We start from the raw sequence: 22,694 nt of genomic DNA on the forward strand, positions 1-22,694 counted from the left end.
TATACCCCTCTTTTCTTTACCCCGAAGGGGACTCAAGGCAGCTTACATAGAGGCAATTATTCAGTGCCTTAAAACACAAACACATTAAGCATTGAAAAACATTACATTACATTTAAAAAATCACACCATCCATAGTCGTATTCCAATCCTTTCCGTTGTCATTCCATAAATTCCAAATCTGTCATAGCACTGCCCTATTCACTAAAAGCCTGATCCCACAGGCAATGTATGCAGACAGCAAAAACCAAAAAACCAAAATGTATAACAAAGAAGGAAATATGCCTGTCTATTGGAGTCACAAGTCTAAGACCACCAAATTTAGGCACCTGAAACTAGGCATACATAGTAAGAAGATTCTATAGGTGTGTACTCTGGATGGTATTTGCTCTTCAAATGCACAAGTGTGTGTGTTTGTATGTGAACAAGAGAGAGAGATGGCTGTAGTACCACCCTGACTTTTTCAGTGGTAGATCTTCCCAATCTATTATGTACAGTAGAATCTCACTTATCCAACATTCGCTTATCCAACGTTCTGGATTATCCAACACATATTTGTAGTCAATGTTTTCAATACATCGTCATATTTTGGTGCTAAATTCATAAATACAATAATTACTACATAGCATTACTGAATATTGAACTACTTTTTCTGTCAAATTTGTTGTATAACATGATGTTTTGGTGCTTAATTTTTAAAATCATAACCTAATTTGATGTTTAATAGGCTTTTCCTTAATCCCTCCTTATTATCCAACATATTCGCTTATCCAACATTCTGCCAGCCTGTTTATGTTGGATAAGTGAGACACTACTGTATTAATACATTGTAATCAAATGTATCTTATGTTGTTGTATTTTATTTCTGCATTACTCGGCTTGATCCCCATGTAAGCCGCCCCGAGTCCCTTCGGGGAGAGGGGGTAGGATAGAAGAATAAAGTTCTTGTTGTTGTTATTATTATTATTATTATTATTATTATTATTATTATTATTATTGCATATGTTTTCAATCAACACAGTTTGAGACACATATCTACTGTGTAACAGTGTCCCTTTCATACATATAAAGAGACCCATCTTCTAGGGCTTCAAATATACACCATGTCAGTATGCTGTGGATTCACAGTAACACTGTGTTCAATTCTGACTGTGGCATTATGTTTCTTGAAATGTTAAGTGTTTTAAGCCCCACAGAAAACTGGGGAAGAAATAAAACAAGACACAATGCTGTTGTTTTTATGGTAAACATTATTTATCAAATATTTGCTGATACTAAACTACAAAGTAGGGAAGCAAAAGATTTCAATATCATAAGCTCAAGCACAAAGATAATACTCAAAAATTATTTAAGTTATGCTCAAATGTATGTGTGATTTCCAAGTGCTTAAAGAGTATTTTTTATATCTAGAACAGTGTTTCTGAAACTGTGCTCCTCCAGGTGTTTTGGACTTCTTCTCCCATAAATCCCAGACAGCATACCAACTGTTAGGAATTGTGGAAGCTGAAGTCCAAAACATCTGGAGGAGCAGCTTGAAAAATTCTGTTCTAGAATGTGGACCTCCCAAAGGTGCAAGTAATGGTTAGTAGCTTCCTCGTTCACTAGGCATTAAATCACTTCAATGGAGCTATCCAAGGTGCTGATGCATATTCCAGTGAATACATCCATCACCTTAGCTCTTTTAAGGTTTGGACTAAAACCCAGAGTAGATCCACCATCTGTCTGGCAAGGAAGCAACCAACCACCAGTGGTATATTGGCAATGTGTTCTTCAGTGAGCACAGATGTTTCAAACAGATATTTCAAACATGAGAAACTTGGAAAATATCAATAGCCAAAATCCAATCTGGAAAGGATCTTGGGAGGTGTGTCATAGCAGTAGGGAAAACTACATGTACAGTGTGGGATCAAAGTAAAATGGAAGGGAGAGATGTAGTTCTGGTCCATTCAGACATTGCCACAGCAAGCATAGAAAGCAAAGTAGGAAAGGCTTATGGCTGCAGGCTCCCCGTCCATGTACTAATTGGAATGTCTATTCAGTCCAAGTTCTGTTTCATGGAGTGCCATAGCCTTGAATATGTGCCTAGATACACTGTTGAAGTAATATGAAAGCTAACATTTTGAAAGGATCATTATGGATTGTTATGGGAGTGGGACAGAATATAATAAGAAACAGAAAAGTGCAAATCATGATGCCAACCCTTCAAAGAGCAGCATGAAGCAGGTCTTCCAAGTCTTTAAAGTAATTGACATATGAAAGCAATAAAAGTCAATATTCCTGGAATATGGAGTGAAGAAATTTAATTCAGAAGTTCAGGCTGGATTGGGTTGAGGTTTTTAATTGGTACTTCTTCAAAATTCAAGATTCCTCAAACACACAACTATATCTATTTCTATTGGGAGTCATCACCTAAATTTGATATTTATGGAAGAGATGGTGTAGTCTGGACTTTGAAAAAAGACATATATCCCACTGAATATACCACATTGAAATAACACAACAAGAAAGGGGTACAAGGAGAAAAGAGCAGTCAAGGGGCCGCAGGCTGCCTATAATCTGTTTGCACCATTTAATAATCTTTGGGAAGACCTCGTATTCAAATCTGAACAAGGTAAAATGGTGTGGCTATGATACTGACTCTTTAATGTACCTTGGAGTCAGTACTGCAGTGTGAGAACGAAACCAACACAGTCTGATCAAATTGAAGCTATTTTGAAGACACATTTCCAGACTGAAAGGGGGCAGAAAATCCTTAATATTACTTACATGGAACCATGGTATTTTCCCCCCTTCGAATCATCAACTTAACACTCGCTCCATTGTACAGTAGACTCAGTCATCCTGACAACCAGAGTCTCACATGTGAATCCAATTGTTCTTGTTCATCTTCAAGGCTAAACATAGAACATTGACACAAGCTAAAAGTCCATTTCTAGGGCTGTTCTATGATAAGGTAGTTCGCCATGTACATTTAGCCCTTCAGATCTTGCGGAGCAGAAGCACAACTGAGATGGGCACCAGGCAGACAGTCAAGAAGGTCAAGATGGTGACAGTTCCTATGGATGGCTGGGTGACAAAGGTACTGGTGGGCAGAGAGCAGTTGGCAAAGTACTCATTGTGGATTTTCACAAAGAAGGCATCCAAGGTGGGGCTAGATATGGGGCAGCCCATACCTTCAGCCAGCAGCCCAGTACAGAGAGCAAGTTCACCATAAATACTGTAGAAGGAGAAAACAGAAAAAATGATATAATAGATGTTAGCTGCCTTGAGTCCCCATGGGGAGAAGGGGGAAATATAAATAAAGATCATAATAACAAGCATGGATCGTTGATGTTGCAATCCCAGGTGACAGCAGGATTGATGAGAAGCAACTGGAAAAGCTTACACAATATAATAATAATAATAATAATAATAATAATAATAATAATAATAATAATAACAATAATAATAATAATCTTTATTTATATACCGCCCTATCTCCCGGATGGGACTCAGGGCGGTTTACAGTCATAAAAGCAAACATAAACATTACATAACAACATAATACACATTATTAAACAAAGTAAAACAATACAATTATAACAATTAATCACACTTACATGACCAGATCGAGATGGGAACCATAAAACCAATATATTAAAATGTATCATTTTAGGCTAGGGAAATCTTGTGCAGTATATTCAGGCCCAGAAATCGGCGGTAGTCCAATGTAATTACTCAAAAACCTGCCGACACCACCAGGTCTTCAGTTCCTTACGGAAATTGGATAATGTAGGGGATTGCCTGATCTCTTTTGGCAATGCATTCCAGAGCCGGGGGGCCACTGCCGAGAAGGCTCATTCCCTCGTCCCCACCAGCCGCATTTGAGACGGTGGTGGGAGCGCAAGAAGAGCCTCCCCGGAAGATCTCAAGGTCCGCACTGGCTCATAGGAGGAGATGCGATCACGGAGATAGGTAGGGCCCGAGCCGTATAGGGCTTTATAGGTCAAAACCTGCACCTTGAATTGGGCCCGGCAGTTTATCGGCAGCCAGTGGAGCTGCTTTAATAGGGGCATTGTGTGCTCCCTATAGCCGGCTCCCATTAGAAATCTGGTTGCCGATCTTTGAACCAGTTGGAGTTTCCGGGCTGTCTTCAGAGACAGCCCCACGTAGAGAGCATTGCAGTAATCCAGTCTGGATGTAACTAAGGCATGGACCACTGTGGCCAAGTCAGACTTCTCGAGGTATGGTCGCAGCTGGTGCACAAGTTTTAAATGTGCAAAGGCCCTCCCGGCCACCGCCGACACCTGGGCATCAAGCGTCAGAGATGAATCCAGGAGGACCGCCAGACTGCGGACCTGCGCCTTCAAGGGGAGTGCAACCCCGTCGAGCACAGGTTGCCACCCAATACCCCGATTGGTCCCACGGCTGACCAGGAGGGCCTCTGTCTTGTCTGGATTAAGCTTCAACTTGTTAGTTCTCATCCAGTTCGACACAGCTGCCAGGCACCGGTTTAGGGTCTGAGCGGCTTCCTTGGAGTTTGGTGTAAAAAAGTAGTAGAGTTGAGTGTCATCTGCGTAGAGATGGCACCAAACTCCAAAACCCCGGATGACCTCTCCCAGTGGTTTCATGTAGACGTTGAAAAGCATGGGGGAGAGAATGGAACCTTGCGGGACCCCACAGGTCAATGGCCAGGGGTCCGAGCAGGTGTCCCCCAGCTTCACCATCTGGGCACGATCCCCCAGGAAGGAGCGGAGCCACTGCAAAGCAATGCCCCCAAGACCCATTCCCGAGAGCCGTCCCAGAAGGATACCATGGTCGATGGTATCGAAAGCCGCTGAGATGTCCAGGAGAACCAGAAGGGATGCACTCCCCCTATCTAGTTCTCTGCAGAGGTCATCCACCAAGGCGACCAAAGCCGTTTCAGTCCCATGACCAGGCCTGAAGCCAGACTGTGACGAATCCAGATAATCGGTCTCAACCAAGAATTCCTGGAGCTGAGAAGCAACCACTCTCTCCAGGACCTTGCCCAAAAATGGGAGGTTGGAGATTGGCCGGTAGTTGTTCAATAATAATGAATCTAAAGTCGCCTTCTTTAAAATGGGCCTCACAATTGCCTTTTTAAGGCAAGATGGAACATGCCCTTGCTGCAAAGAGGCATTGATGATACCCGTAAACCAATATGAACAATATGAAGATTTAAAGATCGAACTGCAAAGACTCTGGCACAAGCCAGTAAAGGTGGCCCCAGTGGTGATCGGCACACTGGGTGCAGTGCCTAAAGACCTTGGCCTGCACTTAAACACAATCAGCACTGACATAATTACCATATTAGCTGCAAACGGCCTCCCTACTTGGATCTGCATGCATTATTCGCTGATACATCACACAATCCTAGACACTTGAGAAGTGTTTGACGTGTGATCCAATACTACAGTCAGCATAGTGATCTTGTTTGCTGTGGACTAATCTTTTGTATCAAGTAATAACAACAACAACAACAACAACAACAACAACAACAACAACAACAACAAATGTGAGGGCCAGCACAGGAAAGGGCTCATTAGTTGAAGCAGGCTCCTTGTATCAAATGGTGCCTTAAATCTGGAAAATGTCTGTTTCATTGGTCTTCTCCATTTTCTCCTTGGCATCTGTCACTTCTGTAAAACCTTTTCTGAAGTCAAACAATTACAATTGCCCACATTCTCCATGGTAGTTTGGTTTCAGGACCCTGAGTGGATAGCAAAAATACATTGATGCCAGAGTCCCTATTAATAAAATGGCATAGGGCAGCAGAGAAGATACTGGCCAGTTTTGGTTGTAATGCATACCACTAGGCACGATTTATTTTGGTTTGGTGTGAACAGAGCAAAGGGCCTTTTCAGTGGCTGTTCCCAGGCTTTGGAACTCCCTTTCAAGAGAGACCAGGATGGTCCCATCTCTGCTGGCCTTCTGCAAACAGGTCAAGACCTTCTGCCGGTAGGTGTCATAAATATGCAGTTTGTGTTCTTTCTTTGGAGAAGAGGGAAAACAGAATAAGCTGTACCTTTTGATTGACACTGTGCCAGTAAAACACAGGCATTCGGGAAGGATAAGGGCACGTTGCCAGGGAGGTTGTGAGTGGGATTTGGAGGGAGGATCGTCAGTTTTAAAATGCATTCAATAGCATTTATTGTATTTAACTGTATTTTTAACCTAACACTTATAGAGTCTCACTTATCCAAGCTAAACGGGCCAGCAGAAGCTTGGATAAGTGAATATCTTGGATAATAAAGAGGGATTAAGGAAAAGCCTATTAAACATCAAGTTAGGTTATGATTTTACAAATTAAGCACCAAAACATCATGTTTAACAACAAATTTGACAGAAAAAGCAGTTCAATATGCAGTAATGTTATGTTGTAATTACTGTATTTATGAATTTAGCACCAAAATATCATGATATATTGAAAACGTTGACTACAAAAATGGCTTGCATAATCCAGAAACTTGAATAAGCGAGGCTTGGATAAGTGAGACTCTGCTGTAGTACTATTAAATTGCTTTTTAATTTTTGTATTTCAATTTTTGTAATTAAATTGATCAAAGTGGGTGGCCCCCTTGAGTCTCCTTGGGGAGAAAGGTGGGGTATAAATAAAGTAAAGATAATAATAATAATAATAATAATAATAATAATAATACCTGATATACAACATTTCTAATTAATGTATAACATATTTATAATTGAAAGGGCATTCTTGCTGGATGGGACAAAAGATTTTGGTGTTTGTGTGGGTTTTTTAAAAATTAAAACTACACGTAGCAGACATGATCTTAGAAGAGTCCCTTATACAAAATATACACCATCTTCTAAGATGCTATCTGTTGTGACATATACACAAATATACCTACACACATACACCCCATAAGAACCAAATAGGTACAGGGATCCTCTGCTTATTCACTGGATTAGGGGCCAAGGTGCAGTCATAAAAGTAGAAAAATTAGCTATGAAAAGAAACAACGCAATAGTACCATTACAGTTTATTGCTTTATCACTATTTCACAAGATTATTATTTTTTAAAAATAAGGAGGAAAAAAGTAAGGAGGCACTAGGACAAAAGGAGACTATGTGAAGATTGCAACAATCTGGAAACAAATTGGGAGAGGGGGTTTGAGGAAGGCTTGGACACAACACTATTTAACATCACAACCTATATCACAAAGAAATCACTTGTGGATGAACCAAAATGAATCAGCTTTCTACTCAAATTTTGTTTTGTTTTGGAAGTCAAGAGGGTATCCACATGGGGAAGGGTAAAAAAATATCAACAAGCAACAATGCTCAGCACAGTTAAAATTGGCTCCAATCATGAATCTGAATAATACATTATGTACATAATGTGATGTTCATACGTTAGGGGATACATAATGTTCATTGTTTGTTGTTACATGTCCTCAGATCAGGTCTGACTTATAGTCATCTTAAGGCTTTCCTGGCAGTGTATTTAGAGGTGGTTTGCACTGCCTTCTTCTGAGACAGCATAACTTGTCCAAGACTATCTAGTGGTCATCTATGGTCAGCTAGTACCAAACTCAAACCATCAAACTGTGAAGGGCAGATAAAAGAGCATTTTAAAGGTTTTGTGAAGGTTTATGATGTGTCTGGAATGCATGTAGGCACATCCAGGTCTTTTCTTGTACACAAGATGTGTTAGATAGTAAATGCATTACACAATGTTTTTTAAGGACACAGCAACAGCCACTAGCTTCTGCTCTCCAATTCACTGCTATTTTATCTGGGCATGTTATTTTTCCTTTTCTTTTTCTACTCCAAAGAGAATGTGAAATTCTGTCCTGAATTGAGATGCTAGCATTGGGGATAGGATACTCAGACTTGTGTGTGTGTGTGCATGTGTGTTTTTCCAGCAATGGGCATTGGCTCCAAATGATGCATTTTCTTAAAGATGTTACAGGAAGTCCTCAGGTTACAAATAAAAATTTGTATGTAAGTCAGAACAGGTACATTTTTTAAGTGTAACTCCAGTCAGATAAATAGATAGATAAATAGATAGATAGGCCTGTAGCCAGAAAAAAAATTCAGGAGGGGTGGAAATCCCCCCCCCCCCCAAGATGACTTTTAAGGCCAGTGTCTCCTGATCTGGCACGAGATCTCAGCAAGGCCCTAAAATGACCACCATTGTGCAAAGGTTCTTCACAGGCAATAGGTCCGGAATCATTGCTCCATCTTTAAGTCAGTTCTTGTCGGCCACAAAGGACAATAGTTTCCACAACTGGCACAAGTTTCTTTCTGTTTTCTTCTGCTTTCTTCTTATTTCCTTTATCATGATGACGGGTTACATCAAGACATTTTCCACTGTGAATTAGCAAGAAGATTTCAGCCAAGCACATGTTGTTCTGATGGTACTCTGTTTTTTAGTGTCTATTGAAGAATTCTATTGCATTTTTCCATCGCGCAAATGATTTAGCAACCCATGTGCCAAGCTTTTGATGACCACTTTACTCCCATCTTCTCCTCCAAACACCACACCATACTTATAGAATGTACCTTGTAGATGAAATGAGCAAGCCAACGACGGAAATTTGCTGAACCATTTGGGTTGAAAACTTAGATGCCTCATCTTATCCACAGAAAATACATATCCCAGAAATGGTGTCCATGGATTTTGCACTAACTGAGCTTTCACTTGGTCATCAGAAACAATCTTGTTCATATAAAGTCCAATGTCTAACAATGGCACAGCTTCTCTGTTCCTGTTCCATGGTTTCTTTGGCAGGACTTGGATTAGACAAACCAGTGGGAGATACCACTGTTTTCACCTGCAAGCCAGGTCAAATCCCTGCCCCGCTGCCCAGTAGCTTAGGCCTTGCCTGCTGGCTGCAGGTAGGCCAACTTGGTCGCTTCCACTATGTCAGCTATTGCAATGTATATTGGTATAAATGTAGGTAATGACAGTGTGAACAATTAAAATTTGATTGAGATAGTGCTTGCAGTTCTGGAGGGACTTTAATTTTTGCTTCTCATATACTTGGCATGAGGATTTGGTTAACCAGTTAAAATTCATGAATAAATCAGTTTTTTTTAATCTGAAAAATTTCAGAGGTGGTTTGAACCCCTAAACCAACCCCTTGGCTTGTGTGTGTGTGTGTGTGTGTGTGTGTGTGTGTGTGTCCCCGAGTTATGAACAAGATAAGTTCTAAGTAAGTAAGTTACGAACAAGACAAGATTAGTTGAATTTGTAAGTTGGAACAGGAGCATATTTTCAGTTAATTTCAGTGTGTGTGTGTGTGTGTGTGTGTGTGCGTGTGTAAAAACTGTTAAAAGGAGCTTTGAACTATGAGTGATCTGTAAGTTGGATATTTGCACTTGGGGACTGCCTGTACTACTGCTATTAATTATCATATATACCCAATCCGAAGAAATTGATCTAGAGTAGCAGATCCTCCACATGCATCAGAGGTTAGGCTTACTTCATTTAACATCCTCTGACAGAAAAACTCCTTTTTACAATTTTTTTAACAACTGCCCAAGCTGCCACCATTCTTCTGTTCTTTGTATAGTTAAATGTTTGTCTAGAACTAGTTGATGCTACTGCAGCTGTGTATCTAACTACAACCACTACGGTGAGCAGTGGTTGCCTTCAGATTCTCATAAGAAACACTGTATACAGCAAAATAGACAGCAAAAGGAGGGGCACATTAATAGCCATCCTTACCATCTCTCCCACCATCCAGTATGTTTTTAAAAATCTATTGATGTTTAAGTCTGGACATTTGAAGGTAAATCATAAGAGGAGTGTAAACTGGGGAGAGAAAAGGTGTCCTTGGATATATTTGGAAGGAAGCCTCCAAGGGCCCTTCCAGACAGTCCCTATATCCCAGGATCTGATCCCCGTTGTTGTTGTTGGTTTGTTTGTTTTTGTTTTGCTTTAAACTGGATTATATGAGTCCGCACTGCCAGATAATCCAAGATAAACAGAAAACCTGGAATCAAATACTGGGATATAGGGCCTGTCTGGAAGGGCCCAAAGTTAACTGTTCCAGGTTCAAGATGTTTTTATTTATCCAAGGCTTACCTACCTTGGGTGTTTCATTTCACATAGGCATATGGTTGCATTTTAAATAAATAAATGAAATTTGCTGAAACATGTTGAACTGTTATTTTTTATGATGTAGGAACCTATCGCTATTCTTTACATGTTATTTCTGCCTCAGGAACCAAATTTTCTGTTAAAGAAGCAACGTGTAGGAGGGCATCTAGTTTGTTTAACTGAGATATATCTGTAATTTAACAAATTCTATTTGTGTACCTCTGAAAAAAAAAGAATGAAGGAAGGAACCTTTAAAAAATAACTATCAGTACAATATCGGGAATCAAATATTTCTACCTGCCAATTGTTTCCCAGAGACACTGGTTGCTCTCATCCGTAGCCACAAAGACAAAGTGAAATTTGGGCCAGCAATGCAAAGCTATCGAATCGTAGTAGGTATCTCTGCAGTCAATGGCCAGGTCCTCCTCTTCAAATAACTCTAGCAAGAAAAGGGAAAGTCAGTTAGAAGAAGGAAATGAAGATTGATGGGGCATCAGGTAACTGGGCAACTGGATATGCATATATCAACTTTGGTTTACTTAGAATGGCCCACCATTTTGAGGCAATGCCTCATTGCTACAGTTCTTTTTCACAGAAAGACTGGGATATTACAGCCAGCTCGGTGTTTTGTGTCTGGATATCTTTACACATAACATCCAAAATGGGGAAAGCCACTGAGATAAGAGTGTTTTGAGTTAAGATCTTGGTCACGGAAGGAATTAAGTCAAGGTATCACTGTACCTCCTTAAGATAACTTAGTGCTGTGATGAAGGACTTGTGTGCCTTGTTATCCTGGTTCTAAGTGGGATAAAAAAATAACATGTGGCTTGAAATGACATGTGGCTTGTTGGAGCTGAGACAGGGTTATACTGTAGATTCACCCCAGAATGCTGTTTTCTAGTGTTGTTAATAAAAGAGAAATTCAAAGGCATTTTGGATGTTATGTGTAAAGATATCCAGACACAAAACACTGAGCTGGCTATAATATCCATGTTGTTAATATTCTAAACCTAAACATAGGCAAATACTTATAGTAACTGTGATTGTTGTACCACAATAGACTTGTTGTTGTATAAGTTTATCGTGGTACAACAATCACAGTTACTATAAGTATTTGCCTATGTTTAGAATATTAACAACATGGAAAGGCCTTGAAGGGAAGCAGGACTAAGCAAGTAATTAAGATTAAGGGAGACAGCAACATATCCACAACATACCGTAGTCAACTATGAGAAGTTTCTGAGAATCACAGTAAGTAGGCTGTAACCATACATCAAAAGACTGTTTAAGTTCTAGTACAAATATACACAACCTGAAGAAGGATTCCCTGAAACGAGGCATTGTACCCAGGATTACTTATTGTTGTATAGTTGTGTTTGTAAATACACCATATATTTGTGGACTGTTTTCCGTTTGAGATTGCTGAATGTTTTGCTTTATGTGTTACATAATAAGATAGTACCCAGATGGGACTGTAAAGAAAATACTCAGCAATACTAGCATACTGTCTTATGAATGTTGTATAGTTGTGTTTGTATATACACATTTGTGGACTGTTTTCCGTTTGAGATTGTTGTATGTTTTGCTTTATGTGTTACATAATAAGATAGTACCCAGTTGGGACTGTAAAGAAAATACTCAGCAATACTAGCATACTGTCTTATGAATATACACATTTAAATCTGTATGAGAACATATACATTTATTTATTTTTCTATTGATACCATTCTTGTAGCAGTAAGTCTAGTTGTGTCCGACTCTGGGGTTGGTGCTCATCTCCATTTCTAAGCCGAAGAGCTGGCATTGTCCATAGACACCTCCAAGGTCATGTGGATAGTATGACTGCATAGAGCACCGTTACCTTCCCACCGGAGCAGTACCTATTGATCTACTCACGTCTGAATGTTTTTGACTGCTAGGTTAGCAGAAGCTGGGGCTAACAGCAGGAGCTCACCCTGCTCCCCAGATTTGAACTCCCCAGATTCCTTTTTCCCTTAATAACTCCTAAAGAAACAATTTTCCCTTCCTAAGGGTAGATCTCTTCTCCCTGTTATCTCATCCCAGTTTGTAAATAGGAGTAATATGTTTGCAACTCGGGGACTGTCTGTACGCTATTTAGACACCCAAAGAAAGGGGGCAGGCAAAGTTACCAAGGAAATGTGAGCAGATTTCAAGTGTAATAATGAGAAATGAAGGAGTCGCATGATAAGGCCCCAAGTGGCAAGATGCACTAAAAGTGACAAAAAAACCTGGATTCTCTCCAAAAACAGTCAACATTAAAAGTCAACATTCTAAAATTCACATATTTGCCATCAGAAACGGAAAACAAGTAAACTGAACTTAGAATATATTTTCTTCTAGTTTATGCAGTTCTAGCTGGGGATTCTAATAAATGTGCAAGCAGTATATTTGGATAGGACACATAGATCTGAATAATCTATTACATCTTCTAACCACAGGCTTGTGTGCTTTCTTGCGTATTTGATCCCTTGACTTGTGTATAAGATAGGCACTCTCGAATTAGTCATCTTCAAAACATAAGAGTACTTTTGGAAAACTGCCATAGGCAAATGAAATTCATGGGATCACCATGAATTAACAGGCATCAAGAAGGCGCATACACTCACAAGTCGGTCGTTGCTCTTTCATTAGTTGGGAGACTTAGATTGGTAAGATGTTTTCAGTTAATGTTTATTTTACAACTCCTAGATTAGAGAGCAATGTCAGACATTAAAGATATCAAATCACAAAATGGAGTAACTTCCCCTTGGTGTTAGTCATAGAGCCTCAGGTTCTTCCCGGACTGTGAGAAGGTGAGGCAGGACTGCCTGATCTTCCTAGGGCTCCTTGAGACTGCCAATAGCTCTGCTAAACATCGGCCATTGTGTTATGGGATTTCACATGATGTAATCTACTCCTGCATCCTATTGTAAATATAGGTAGCTTTTCCAGACTCCTAAGATGAATATACTGCAAGAACCCTGAATCCACATGGGATACATTCCCATAGAATCATAGAATCATAGAGTTGGAAGAGACCTCATGGGCCATCAGGTCCAACCCCCTGTCAAGAAGCAGGAAATCACATTCAAAGCACCCTGACAGATGGCCATCCATTGCTTAAAAGCCTCCAAAGAAGTAGCCTCCACCACACTCTGGAGCAGAGAGTTCCACTGCTGAACAGCTCTCACAGTGAGGAAATTCTACCTAATGTTCAGGTGGAATCTCCCTTCCTGTAGTTTGAAGCCATTGTTCCACATCCTAGTCTCCAGGGCAGCAGAAAACAAGCTTGCTCCCTCCTCACAATGACTTCTCCTTACATATTTATACATGGCTATCATGTCTCCTCTCAGCCTTCTCTTCTGCAGGCTAAACATACCCAGCTCTTTCAGCCACTCCTCGTAGGGCTTGTTCTCCAGACCCTTGATCATTTTAATCGCCCTCCTCTGGACATAGTCCAGCGTGTAAACACCTCCCTTAAATTATGGTGCCCAGAATTGTACATAGTATTCCAGGTGTGATCCGACCAAAGCAGAATAGAGGGGTAGCATGACTTCCCTGGATCTAGACACTACGCTCCTATTTATGTAGACCAAAATCCCTTTGGTTTTTTTTTTTTTTTTTTTGCTGCCCCATCACATTGTTGGCTCATGTTTAACTTGTTGTCCATGAGAACTCCAAGATCTTTTTCACACATACTGCTGTCAAGCCAGGCATCCCTCATTCTGTATCTTTGTATTTCATTTTTTCTGCCTCAGTGGAGTATTTGTCCCTGTTGAACTTCATTTTGTTAGTTTCGGCCCATCTCTCTAATCTGTTAAGATTATTTTGAATTCTGCTCCTGTCTTCTGGAGTATTAGCTATCCCTCCCAATTTGGTGTCATCTGCAAACTTGATGATCTTGCCTTCCAACCCTTCATCTAAGTCATTATTTATTTATTTATTGCAATATTTATATCCTGCCCTTCTCACCCAACAGGGGACTCAGGGCGGCTTACAATAAAACACACATATAAAAACTGTACAATACACTATAAATCAGTTTAAAAAATTGACTTACATAAAACATTCATAAAACGCATTATAAAATACAGATAGGCGTGCTCAAGTTTAAAAGACTGGGTCTGTCAATTGAGTTCCAGTATACATAATAGTAATTAATGCTGCTGATTCTTATTCGAAAGCCTTAATAAAGATGTTGAACAGAACCAGGCCCAGGACCGAACCCTGCGGCACTCCACTCATCACTTCCTTCTAGGATGAAAAAGACACATTGGTGAGCACCCTTTGGGTTCGTTCACTTAGCCAATTACAGATCCACCTAACTATAATTTTGCCTAGCCCACATTTGACTAGTTTGTTTGCCAGAAGGTCATGGGGGCTGATAAAATAAAATGAAAGATGAATATTGGGATGAAGTTCTTATAAATCATAATTTAAGAGCTAATATATTTGGGCTGCTACTATGCAAAACTTTTAGGGCAAGATGTGAAAAGAGAACCTTACCTTCTTCATCTGGATATAAGTAGGACACTAGAAAAGGAAGATAGGTGTTAGTTTGTGAGCAGCAGAGAATATGTAACAGTAATGGGTCAGATTTGTGAACAGACCTTTTGTCTCAACATTTAACTTCTTGAGAAAAGTATACATATTTAAAGAACACAGAGGACCTGGCAAATCCATTTGATTCCTTGTACACTCAGAATAGCTTGGGGCTGGATCTACACTGCCCTATATCCCAGGATCTGATCCCAGATTATCTTCTTATATCCCAGATTATCTGGCAGTGAAGACTTAGGCCCCTTCCACACAGCCATATAACCCAGAATATCAAGGCAGATAATCCACAATATCTGCTTTGAAGTTGGTTATCTAAATCCACACTGCTATATAATCCAGTTCAATGTGGATTTTATTCAGCTGTGTGGAAGGAGCCTCATATAATCCAGTTCAAAGCAGATCATCAGGGATCAGATCCTGGGATACAGGGCTGTGTAGATCCAGCCTGAGTTTACATGGAAAGCAAAAGTGTTACTATCTCAGCTACCCATGTGGACAATTTCAGATTTTGAGTACTTTGGAATTCTGGATAAATGATGCTCCACCTGTATTACATTTCTTTCTTAGGATTCATGTGTCTTTCACAGCTTCTTGGCAAGTAGAAACTCAACAAGTGAAGTCTTTTGCACGGAGACCATTAAAAAAGCTGCCCTTTGCTGAACTGGCATGTTTAGTTATTCATTATTTCAGTTTATATTCCACCTTTCTATAAAATGGTGAAGTTCTATTTATTATAAAATTGTAGCCTTTCTATTAAGACATACACATTCATCCAACTCACCCTCACCCATGTAATGTCACAAATTACTGCCCTGTGATCAAAGCCAGATTGTTGTAGTTGGGCCCTGGAGCAGTTCTAGACACTGGGCTCTGACTGTATGAACTATGTGTGAGGCTTAAAAATTAAGTGAAAAGGTGAATTGACAATAAATAATGTACAAAGTGAAAGAGAGAGCAGCACAGATGTCTTGTGTCTAAAATCAATTTTTGTTCTGCAACTCTGGTGAAACTAATAACTCAATTAGTCCAGTACATGCTGAGTAATCCTTATCCAAAAAGTTTGGGGCCAGAAGTATTTTGGATTTCAGATTTATTTTGGATTTGAGAGATGGGACCCAAGTCTAAACATAAAACTTATTTATGTTTCATATACACCATATACACATAGCCTAACAGCACTTTTAGACAGTATTTTTTAATAATTTAGTGCATGAAATAATGTTTGTGTACATCAAACCATCAGAAAGCATGATTCATTATCTCAGCCATCCATATTGACAATATGAGATTTTGGGGTATTTTGAATTCCAGAATTCCAGATAAGGCATCCTTTCCCTATAACATGCAAAGTATTGTTAAAAGCAGGAGAGTCTGGAAATTACCAGAGAAGTTGATTATACTATACTTCTTGCATTTAGCCTGTACCTCGCCCTGACTGTGATGGTATAAGTATTGGTCCCAGGATTCAAGCTTTGGTTCTAAAATATCAGGAAATGGGATGGTGTTGGTATGGTAGTCATAGGGGCCCCTCTACACATGCCTAAAAACCCAGAAGAGACTGGGATTAAAGGGTATGGCTGACATTTGAGGGAAATGTGGGTGGAATAGGGTTAACAGCTGAAAAGCACGTGTTTAAAAGGTATCCTTAAAACCCGGTTCTACTCAAAAATGCACACCTTTGCATGACTGTACATCCCTGCAGTCATGAAAACAAGTGACTTCATTCCCATCCCCTGTGGATGTGCACATTTTAAAAGCCTGAAACATCTGATCAGATTGTCAAAAAATTGAGCCATGAACACACAGGTGAGGTGACTCAGTCTAAGCACAGTTGGAAAGCAATTTGAACTCTGCAACCATTACTTTGTTCTAATGCAGTGGTTCTCAACCTGTGGGTCCCCAGATGTTTTTGCCTTCAACTCCCAGAAATTCTAACAACTGGTAAACTGGCTGGGATTTCTAGAAATTGTAAGCCAAAACACCTGGGGATCCACAGGTTGAGAACCATTGTTCTAATGTTTATAATATTTAACAGAGCTTGAATTTATAATTGGGTGAAGAGAGAGAATAATAAATCTGCATGTGTGTACATTAAGATCTCCGCACAAGCGCATATGAGGTCTAGCACATCTCAGAGACAATTTTATTCTTTAATAACCTTTTGCTGGATGTTCCCTGCTCCGCACATCTTGCAGACTTGTAATATCTGCTTCAAAGGAAGGCGTGATGATGGGGAGGGGCAGCATTTTCCAGGATTGACAGGTCTGTATGGAGACTTGCTCTCAGGTCCTGGGATTTTTTTGCCCCACTTTTTAAACCTACATTTTGACACTGTCTGGAAGCACCCTTACTCTGCATAAGAGATGTAAGAAAACATCAAGGAACCTCAAGAAAAAGCCTGGAAAGATAGCAGCGCAATTCAGCACAGTGCTGGCTTGCTGATTCCAAAAGTACAAATACAAGTTGTTCTCTTACTTTCATCTTCGAGGTCACTGTATGTCACTTCTGTGCATCCTGAAGAAAAAAGAAAAGAAAGTTTGGAGCAGGGAGATCCGGCAGCAGCCCCACTGGCCAGCTGTTCTTCATCCAAACCTCGCCCTAAACCCCTCATGTTTGAGTTTGTTATCCATCCCCCTTTACAATAGCTTGGCGCAGGATGAGGTTAAAGAGATTTTTTAAAAAAGAAATCCTTACTTGGAGCTCTCCCAGATGGCTCTCTTCCAATTCAAAACAGGTCAGGTTATTTCTTCCTTGTGGATGTTTGTGCAGCTGTTGGAAGGGGAAGGGGCTCCCTTTCTCCTCTTTGAGTTGTTTTGAAGCTGGCTCTGGTCACAGCAGGGGGTTTCCTTGCCTTGACTCTGCCCTATGTGAGACCCCAGCCCTACAATAAGTAATCACTCAAGATAGCCTGGACGGTGGTGGTGGTATCCACCAGGAGTCCACAGGCACAAGGGGGTCCTGGAGCCAAAATGATTAAATGGTTTTTGCTGATCTAATGCAAAAGGCTAAGAAGTCACACAGCCATTACACCAAATCAGTGTGGATTTGTTAGGGGAATGTGGCACAATAGATGCAATACATGCTGCTCGATTACTCGTGGAAAAACATTGGAAAAAGAAGAAACCACTGCACTTTGAATTCCTTGATCTCGAAAAAGCATTTGATCGGGTTCCTCATGACTGATCTGGTGAGCATAGTCACATGGAATACCAAAAGACTATGTAACATAGATAAAGCTACTATGTAATAATAATACAAGTATGGTCTTCTGCCCTGCAGGGATTTCATAGAATCATAGAATCATAGAATAGTAGAATTGGAAGAGACCTCATGGGCCATCCAGTCCAACCCCCTGCCAAGAAGCAGGAAATCGCATTCAAAGCACCCCCGATTTCACCACCCTTCAACATCACTGTTGGTGTGCATCAGAGATCAAGCACTCTCACTGTGACGGCGCGAGTGGCGCCATCTATATGTCAAACTATAAGTTTCAAGATTTGAATTGTTGTATCATGCCTGATTTTGCCCTTACCCTGTAAATGTAGTTGGATTGGTTATTCATATCTGTCAATCAATGTTGTTTGTACCTGTTATATTGCTCACTCAGCAAAACTGTTTGGCTCCACCTCTTCCCCCGAGTAGGACAGTGTTTCCTCTTTTCATTCCACCAGCAAGCTCTCTATCGGATTGACGTGAGAGAGAGACTTGGCACTAAAAGCCCTTCAAAGGTTACCTCTCAGCACCAATTCTGAGGTTCTTACCCTTGGGACTCACACTTCATGTTCAGGGCCAACCTGAACAACGTTGAGGAGTCTCAAGCGCCTTCACATCAGTCCTTTGGCAACAGAGGAAGACTCTTGTCTTCAGATATAGGTCATTGGACTGAGGCTGAGTTTGCTCCGGCATTCACAGCCAGAGAAAGAGGGATCTAGAAGGCTCCATGGACTTAAACAATCAAAGACTGTAATGTATATTTTCTTTTACCCCCTTTGTGAACAATAAACCCAGTTTTTGAGTTATCTACAGTGTTTTGGTCCTTGGGAGTTCCAGTTTCCCTAAAGGAGGGCAAGAAGCAATCCCCTGGGGAAAAATGTCACGTCCATGCCTCTTTCACTAAGAGTACAGCCCCAGGCGCGACGGCACACTCACCATTACTATTCATACTCTGCATTCTGCAGTCTACAGCAGATTTGCAGACTATATATCCCTGGACAATCCTATATGCAGATGACATAGTATTCGTCCACCAAAAGCGTGCAGCTCTTCAACAACAGCTGCAGACATAGAACGATAGAATCAGTGAAAATGGACTTCAATTGAACATACCCAAAACAAAGTATCTGGAATGTGGCCTTCAAACAGGAAAAACAATTCAAATTAATTGACAAGTACTAAAGAAGGCCACCCAATTTTAATGTCTAGGGTCACTGGTCTCCATAGATGATGACACAATGGCAGACATACGGTCACAAATAAAAACAGCCTCGTTGAAATGGCAGCAAACTACTGGCATTCTCTTTGACTCAAAAATGCCTGAACAACCCAAACCTAAGAACTACACTACAGTTGTCCACCCAATAGTCCTCTACAAGGAACAAAAAAAAAAAAACAAGCCCGTAATAAAGTGGAAATGAAAATTCTGAGATGGACACTTGGCTTGTGCCAAATGATGACATCCGTCAAAGACTAGGAATAAAAGCGATCAGCAAGACTACAGTGGTATGGCCATGTCATGAGAGGAGAACCAACATCAGTAGCACAAAAAGCATTACATTAGGAGATTGCAGAACAACGACCACGTGGACAGCCAAAGAAAAGATGGATGGACACTATCAACGAAGGCATGCGTGCTGCCAACCTGAGACACGAGGATGCCTTAAAAAAAAGCCCTGTAGAAATGACAGTCACAATGCTAATCCATTGAGAAAATAGCTTAGAAGGAAGATGATGATTTCAGTCACTTGACTTGGTCTCTGGGAGGACTTGAGCCTCCTCAACTTATTCTGATCTGAATGCTCACATTGTTTTAAACCAATGCAGACTTCAGAGAACACTACTCTCTCTCACACACAGCTTTCCAAGCTGTGTGTTGGGAGACATTCGTGTGTCGGCTGCAATGTGTAGATATGTCACACTAATGTAACGATATACCTATGAGTCTATGTGAAATAAGCAATAAATCATATTTTTAAAAAATACATAAATGAAAAGCTTTTCATAAGATATGTTGTGTCCACATGCATTTCATTATTACAATGTATATGTGTGTCTATATCTCTTATAAAGGGTTGTTTTAACATCTGGTTTGCTAATAAAGCTGAATTACTATGTCACAAAATGACGCATGTCTAAAAAGTGTGTTACCAACATGAAAAGTTTGGAAAACCCAACCTTAGAGGCGATCTCTAATTTACCGGTGTTTATCTCCACCCAAAGGAAAATGTGAGCATCACTTCTGAGCACAGTGAACTAGCCAATCTGTAAGGCTGGATCTATGCTGCTATATAAGCCAGTTTCTGATTACAGATTATCTGCTTTGAACTGGGTTTTATGGTAGTGTAGACTCATATAATCCAATTCAAAGCAAATGATCTGGGATCACATACGTAGCAGTACAGATTCAAGATAAGATTCCACAGGACTCTTGCTTTCCTTCCTGCTTCGAACGAAAGAGACTCCGGGCCCTTCCACACAGCCATATAACCCAGGGTATCAAGGCAAATTATCCACAATATCTGCTTTGAACTGGATTATCTGAGTCCACACTGCTATATAATCCAGTTCAAAGCAGATCATATGGAATTTTATACAACTGTGTGTAAGAGGCCTTCCAGACAATCATAAAAGCCTAGCTGTCCCTAACATCTAGTACTATAGCTATATTTGCTCAGTTCCACCAAGAGTAGGACAAGAAATACAGTACCACATATCTTTCTAGTGGAGCAAAATAATCACAGTCAAGAGTGGCTTACCTGTGCAGAAAAGTGAAACTATGGCAGAATACAAGAGATGATACTGGAGTGTAGAAGCCATTCTTATCAGGTTTTGAGAGACATTCAGTTTTCACCCTTCCTCATATAGTTGTATGACACCCCTATGGCCTGCATGTTATAGTTTGGCACTTGGCAATGCTTCAGCCAATGAGATGGAAATGTGCATCCTTGGATGTGGGTCTCATCAAAACAGGATTATTTGTTATATAATTGAGAAATGTACATATTGTGAAATAGCAAGCAAGTGGCATGAATATTCTGGCTGTAAGTTCAAGAGAGATTCTAGGGTTCCAAGCCCATAATTTCAGGAATCTGGGCTGGTTGTGATAAACTCCACAACAAGTTTAAAAATAGGTAAAGGTTTCCCCCTGACATTAAGTCTAGTCCTGTCCGACTCTGGAGTTGGTGCTCATCTCAATTTCTTAGTCAAAGAGCCAGCATTGTCCATAGACACCTCCAAGGTCATGTGGCTGGCATGACTGCATGGAGCATCGTTACCTCCCTGCCAGAGAGGTGCCTATTGATCTACTCACATTTGCATGTTTTTGAACTGCTAGGCTGGCAGAAGGTAGAAATAGTTATATTGTTTATATCTGCTAGGGTGAGCCTTGATTTTTTTCCTCCTAGTTCTACAAAAGATTTATAGTCCTCAAGGTTCATGCACGCTCTGAACAACTGGAACTGATCCACAAGGCAGCAAAATCCAACGTGTTTAGACAAAATGTGAGCTTTTCAACTAACTCTGTATCTTTTGTCTGTGTACGTTTATATCACAGAGACTTTTATAGTATGCCAGTTATAAACATGGCAGTAGAATATATCCGTTTGTCAGGATCAAAATACAAAGGGATTTTGGAGCACCTTTGAGACTTGAGGCCTCTTCCACACAGCTGAATAAAATCCCACATTATCTGCTTTGAACTGTGATTTATGGCAGTGTGGACTCAGATAACCCGCTTCAAAGCAGATATTATGGGTTAGTCTACCTTGATATTCTGGGTTATATGGCTGTGTGAAAGAGCCCCAAGGCTGGATCTACATTGCCATATCTGAATTATCTGAAATTCAGATTCTGAATCCACATTATCTGCTTTGAATTGGATTATATGGCAGTGTAGATGGAGCTTTAGATGGAGCTTTGGAGAAAGGGGTTAATAGCATAAACTTTAGCTTAGGAGACCTAGGGCCCTTCCATACAGCCCTTTATCCCAGAATATCAAGGCAGAAAATCCCATTATCTGTTTTTGAACTGTGTTTATGGCAGTGTGGACTCAGATAACCCAGTTCAAAGCAGATATTGTGGGATTTTCTGCCTTATTATTCTGGGATATAGGGCTATATTAGGCCCTTAGGCTGGATCAACATTGACGTATATCCCAGGATCTGTTTCCAGACTATCTGTGTATTCCGGATTATCTGGCAGTGTAGACTCATATAATCCAATTCAGAGCACATATGATTCTGAGATAAAGGACAGTGTAGAACAGTGATTCCCAAAGTGGGCGCTACTGCCCCCCAGTGGGCGCTGGAGCGATCCAGGGGGGCGGTGATGGCATCTATTAGGACATGGGGCGGGGCCAGAGGAGGGGCGGGGCCTCTTCCCAAGTGCCAGAGACAGGGCTGAGCACCTGAGACGCCTACTAAGACACACAGGGGGAGGAGCAAGAGGAGTGGGCGTGGCTTCTTCCCAAGAGCCCGAGACAGGGCTGAGAATCTATACTTCTCCTGAGGCACTTGTTGGGACACAGAGGGCGGAGCTAGGGAAGGGGGCGGGGCCTCCCTCCAAGAGCACGAGACAGGGCTGAGCCTCTGTATACCTCCCCAAGGCGCTTGTTAGAACATGGGGGCGGGATATAGAGGTTCAGCCCCGTCAGGCACTTGGGAAGAGGCCCCGCCCCCTCCTCTAGCCCCGCCTCCTGTGTCCTGGCAGGCGCCGCAGGACAGGGATAGAAGCTCAGCCCTGCCTCAAAACGCTTAACTCCGCCCATCCCAGTCCTGGCTGCCCATTTGTGGCCCCGCCCACCTCCCCTCGCAGCCCTACATCTTGGACTAGGGGAGAGGCTTAGCCCCGCCC

At 41.0% G+C, this 22,694-nt stretch overlaps 1 protein-coding gene across 3 annotated transcripts; it reads right to left on the reverse strand.

The window, feature by feature from the left end:
• Nucleotides 1-1,229: 1,229 nt before the first annotated feature.
• On the reverse strand, nt 1,230-21,028 carry LOC103279202 (receptor activity-modifying protein 1). Of its 3 annotated transcripts, XM_008113148.3 has the most exons (5): nt 20,600-21,028; nt 17,103-17,141; nt 14,574-14,600; nt 10,365-10,506; nt 1,230-3,214 (listed from the first exon to the last, which is right to left on the reverse strand). In XM_008113148.3, the coding sequence occupies exons 1-5, from the start codon at nt 20,658-20,660 to the stop codon at nt 2,977-2,979; spliced, it is 507 nt and encodes a 168-aa protein (XP_008111355.2). In that variant the 5' UTR covers nt 20,661-21,028; the 3' UTR covers nt 1,230-2,976. The 3 variants fall into 3 exon arrangements, with proteins under 3 accessions (XP_008111355.2, XP_016849997.1, XP_062813359.1); XM_016994508.2 differs by lacking the exon at nt 20,600-21,028 and having other exon boundaries at nt 17,103-17,250; XM_062957289.1 differs by lacking the exons at nt 14,574-14,600; nt 20,600-21,028 and having other exon boundaries at nt 17,103-17,250.
• Between the last annotated feature and the right edge of the window lie 1,666 nt (nt 21,029-22,694).

This window comes from Anolis carolinensis, chromosome 6 (assembly GCF_035594765.1).
Source record: "Anolis carolinensis isolate JA03-04 chromosome 6, rAnoCar3.1.pri, whole genome shotgun sequence".
Lineage (NCBI taxonomy): Eukaryota > Metazoa > Chordata > Lepidosauria > Squamata > Dactyloidae > Anolis > Anolis carolinensis.

What these genes read in the sequence shown, in the direction of transcription:
- LOC103279202 (XM_016994508.2), bottom strand. Translation starts at nt 17,238, where the DNA reads ATGAGGGGTTTAGGGCGAGGTTTGGATGAAGAACAGCTGGCCAGTGGG. An exon ending in CAGTGACCTCGAAGATGAAA is followed by an intron (nt 14,601 to 17,102) that starts GTAAGAGAACAA and finishes TTCCTTTTCTAG; the next exon opens with TGTCCTACTTATATCCAGAT. An exon ending in CTTATATCCAGATGAAGAAG is followed by an intron (nt 10,507 to 14,573) that starts GTAAGGTTCTCT and finishes TTTTCTTGCTAG; the next exon opens with AGTTATTTGAAGAGGAGGAC.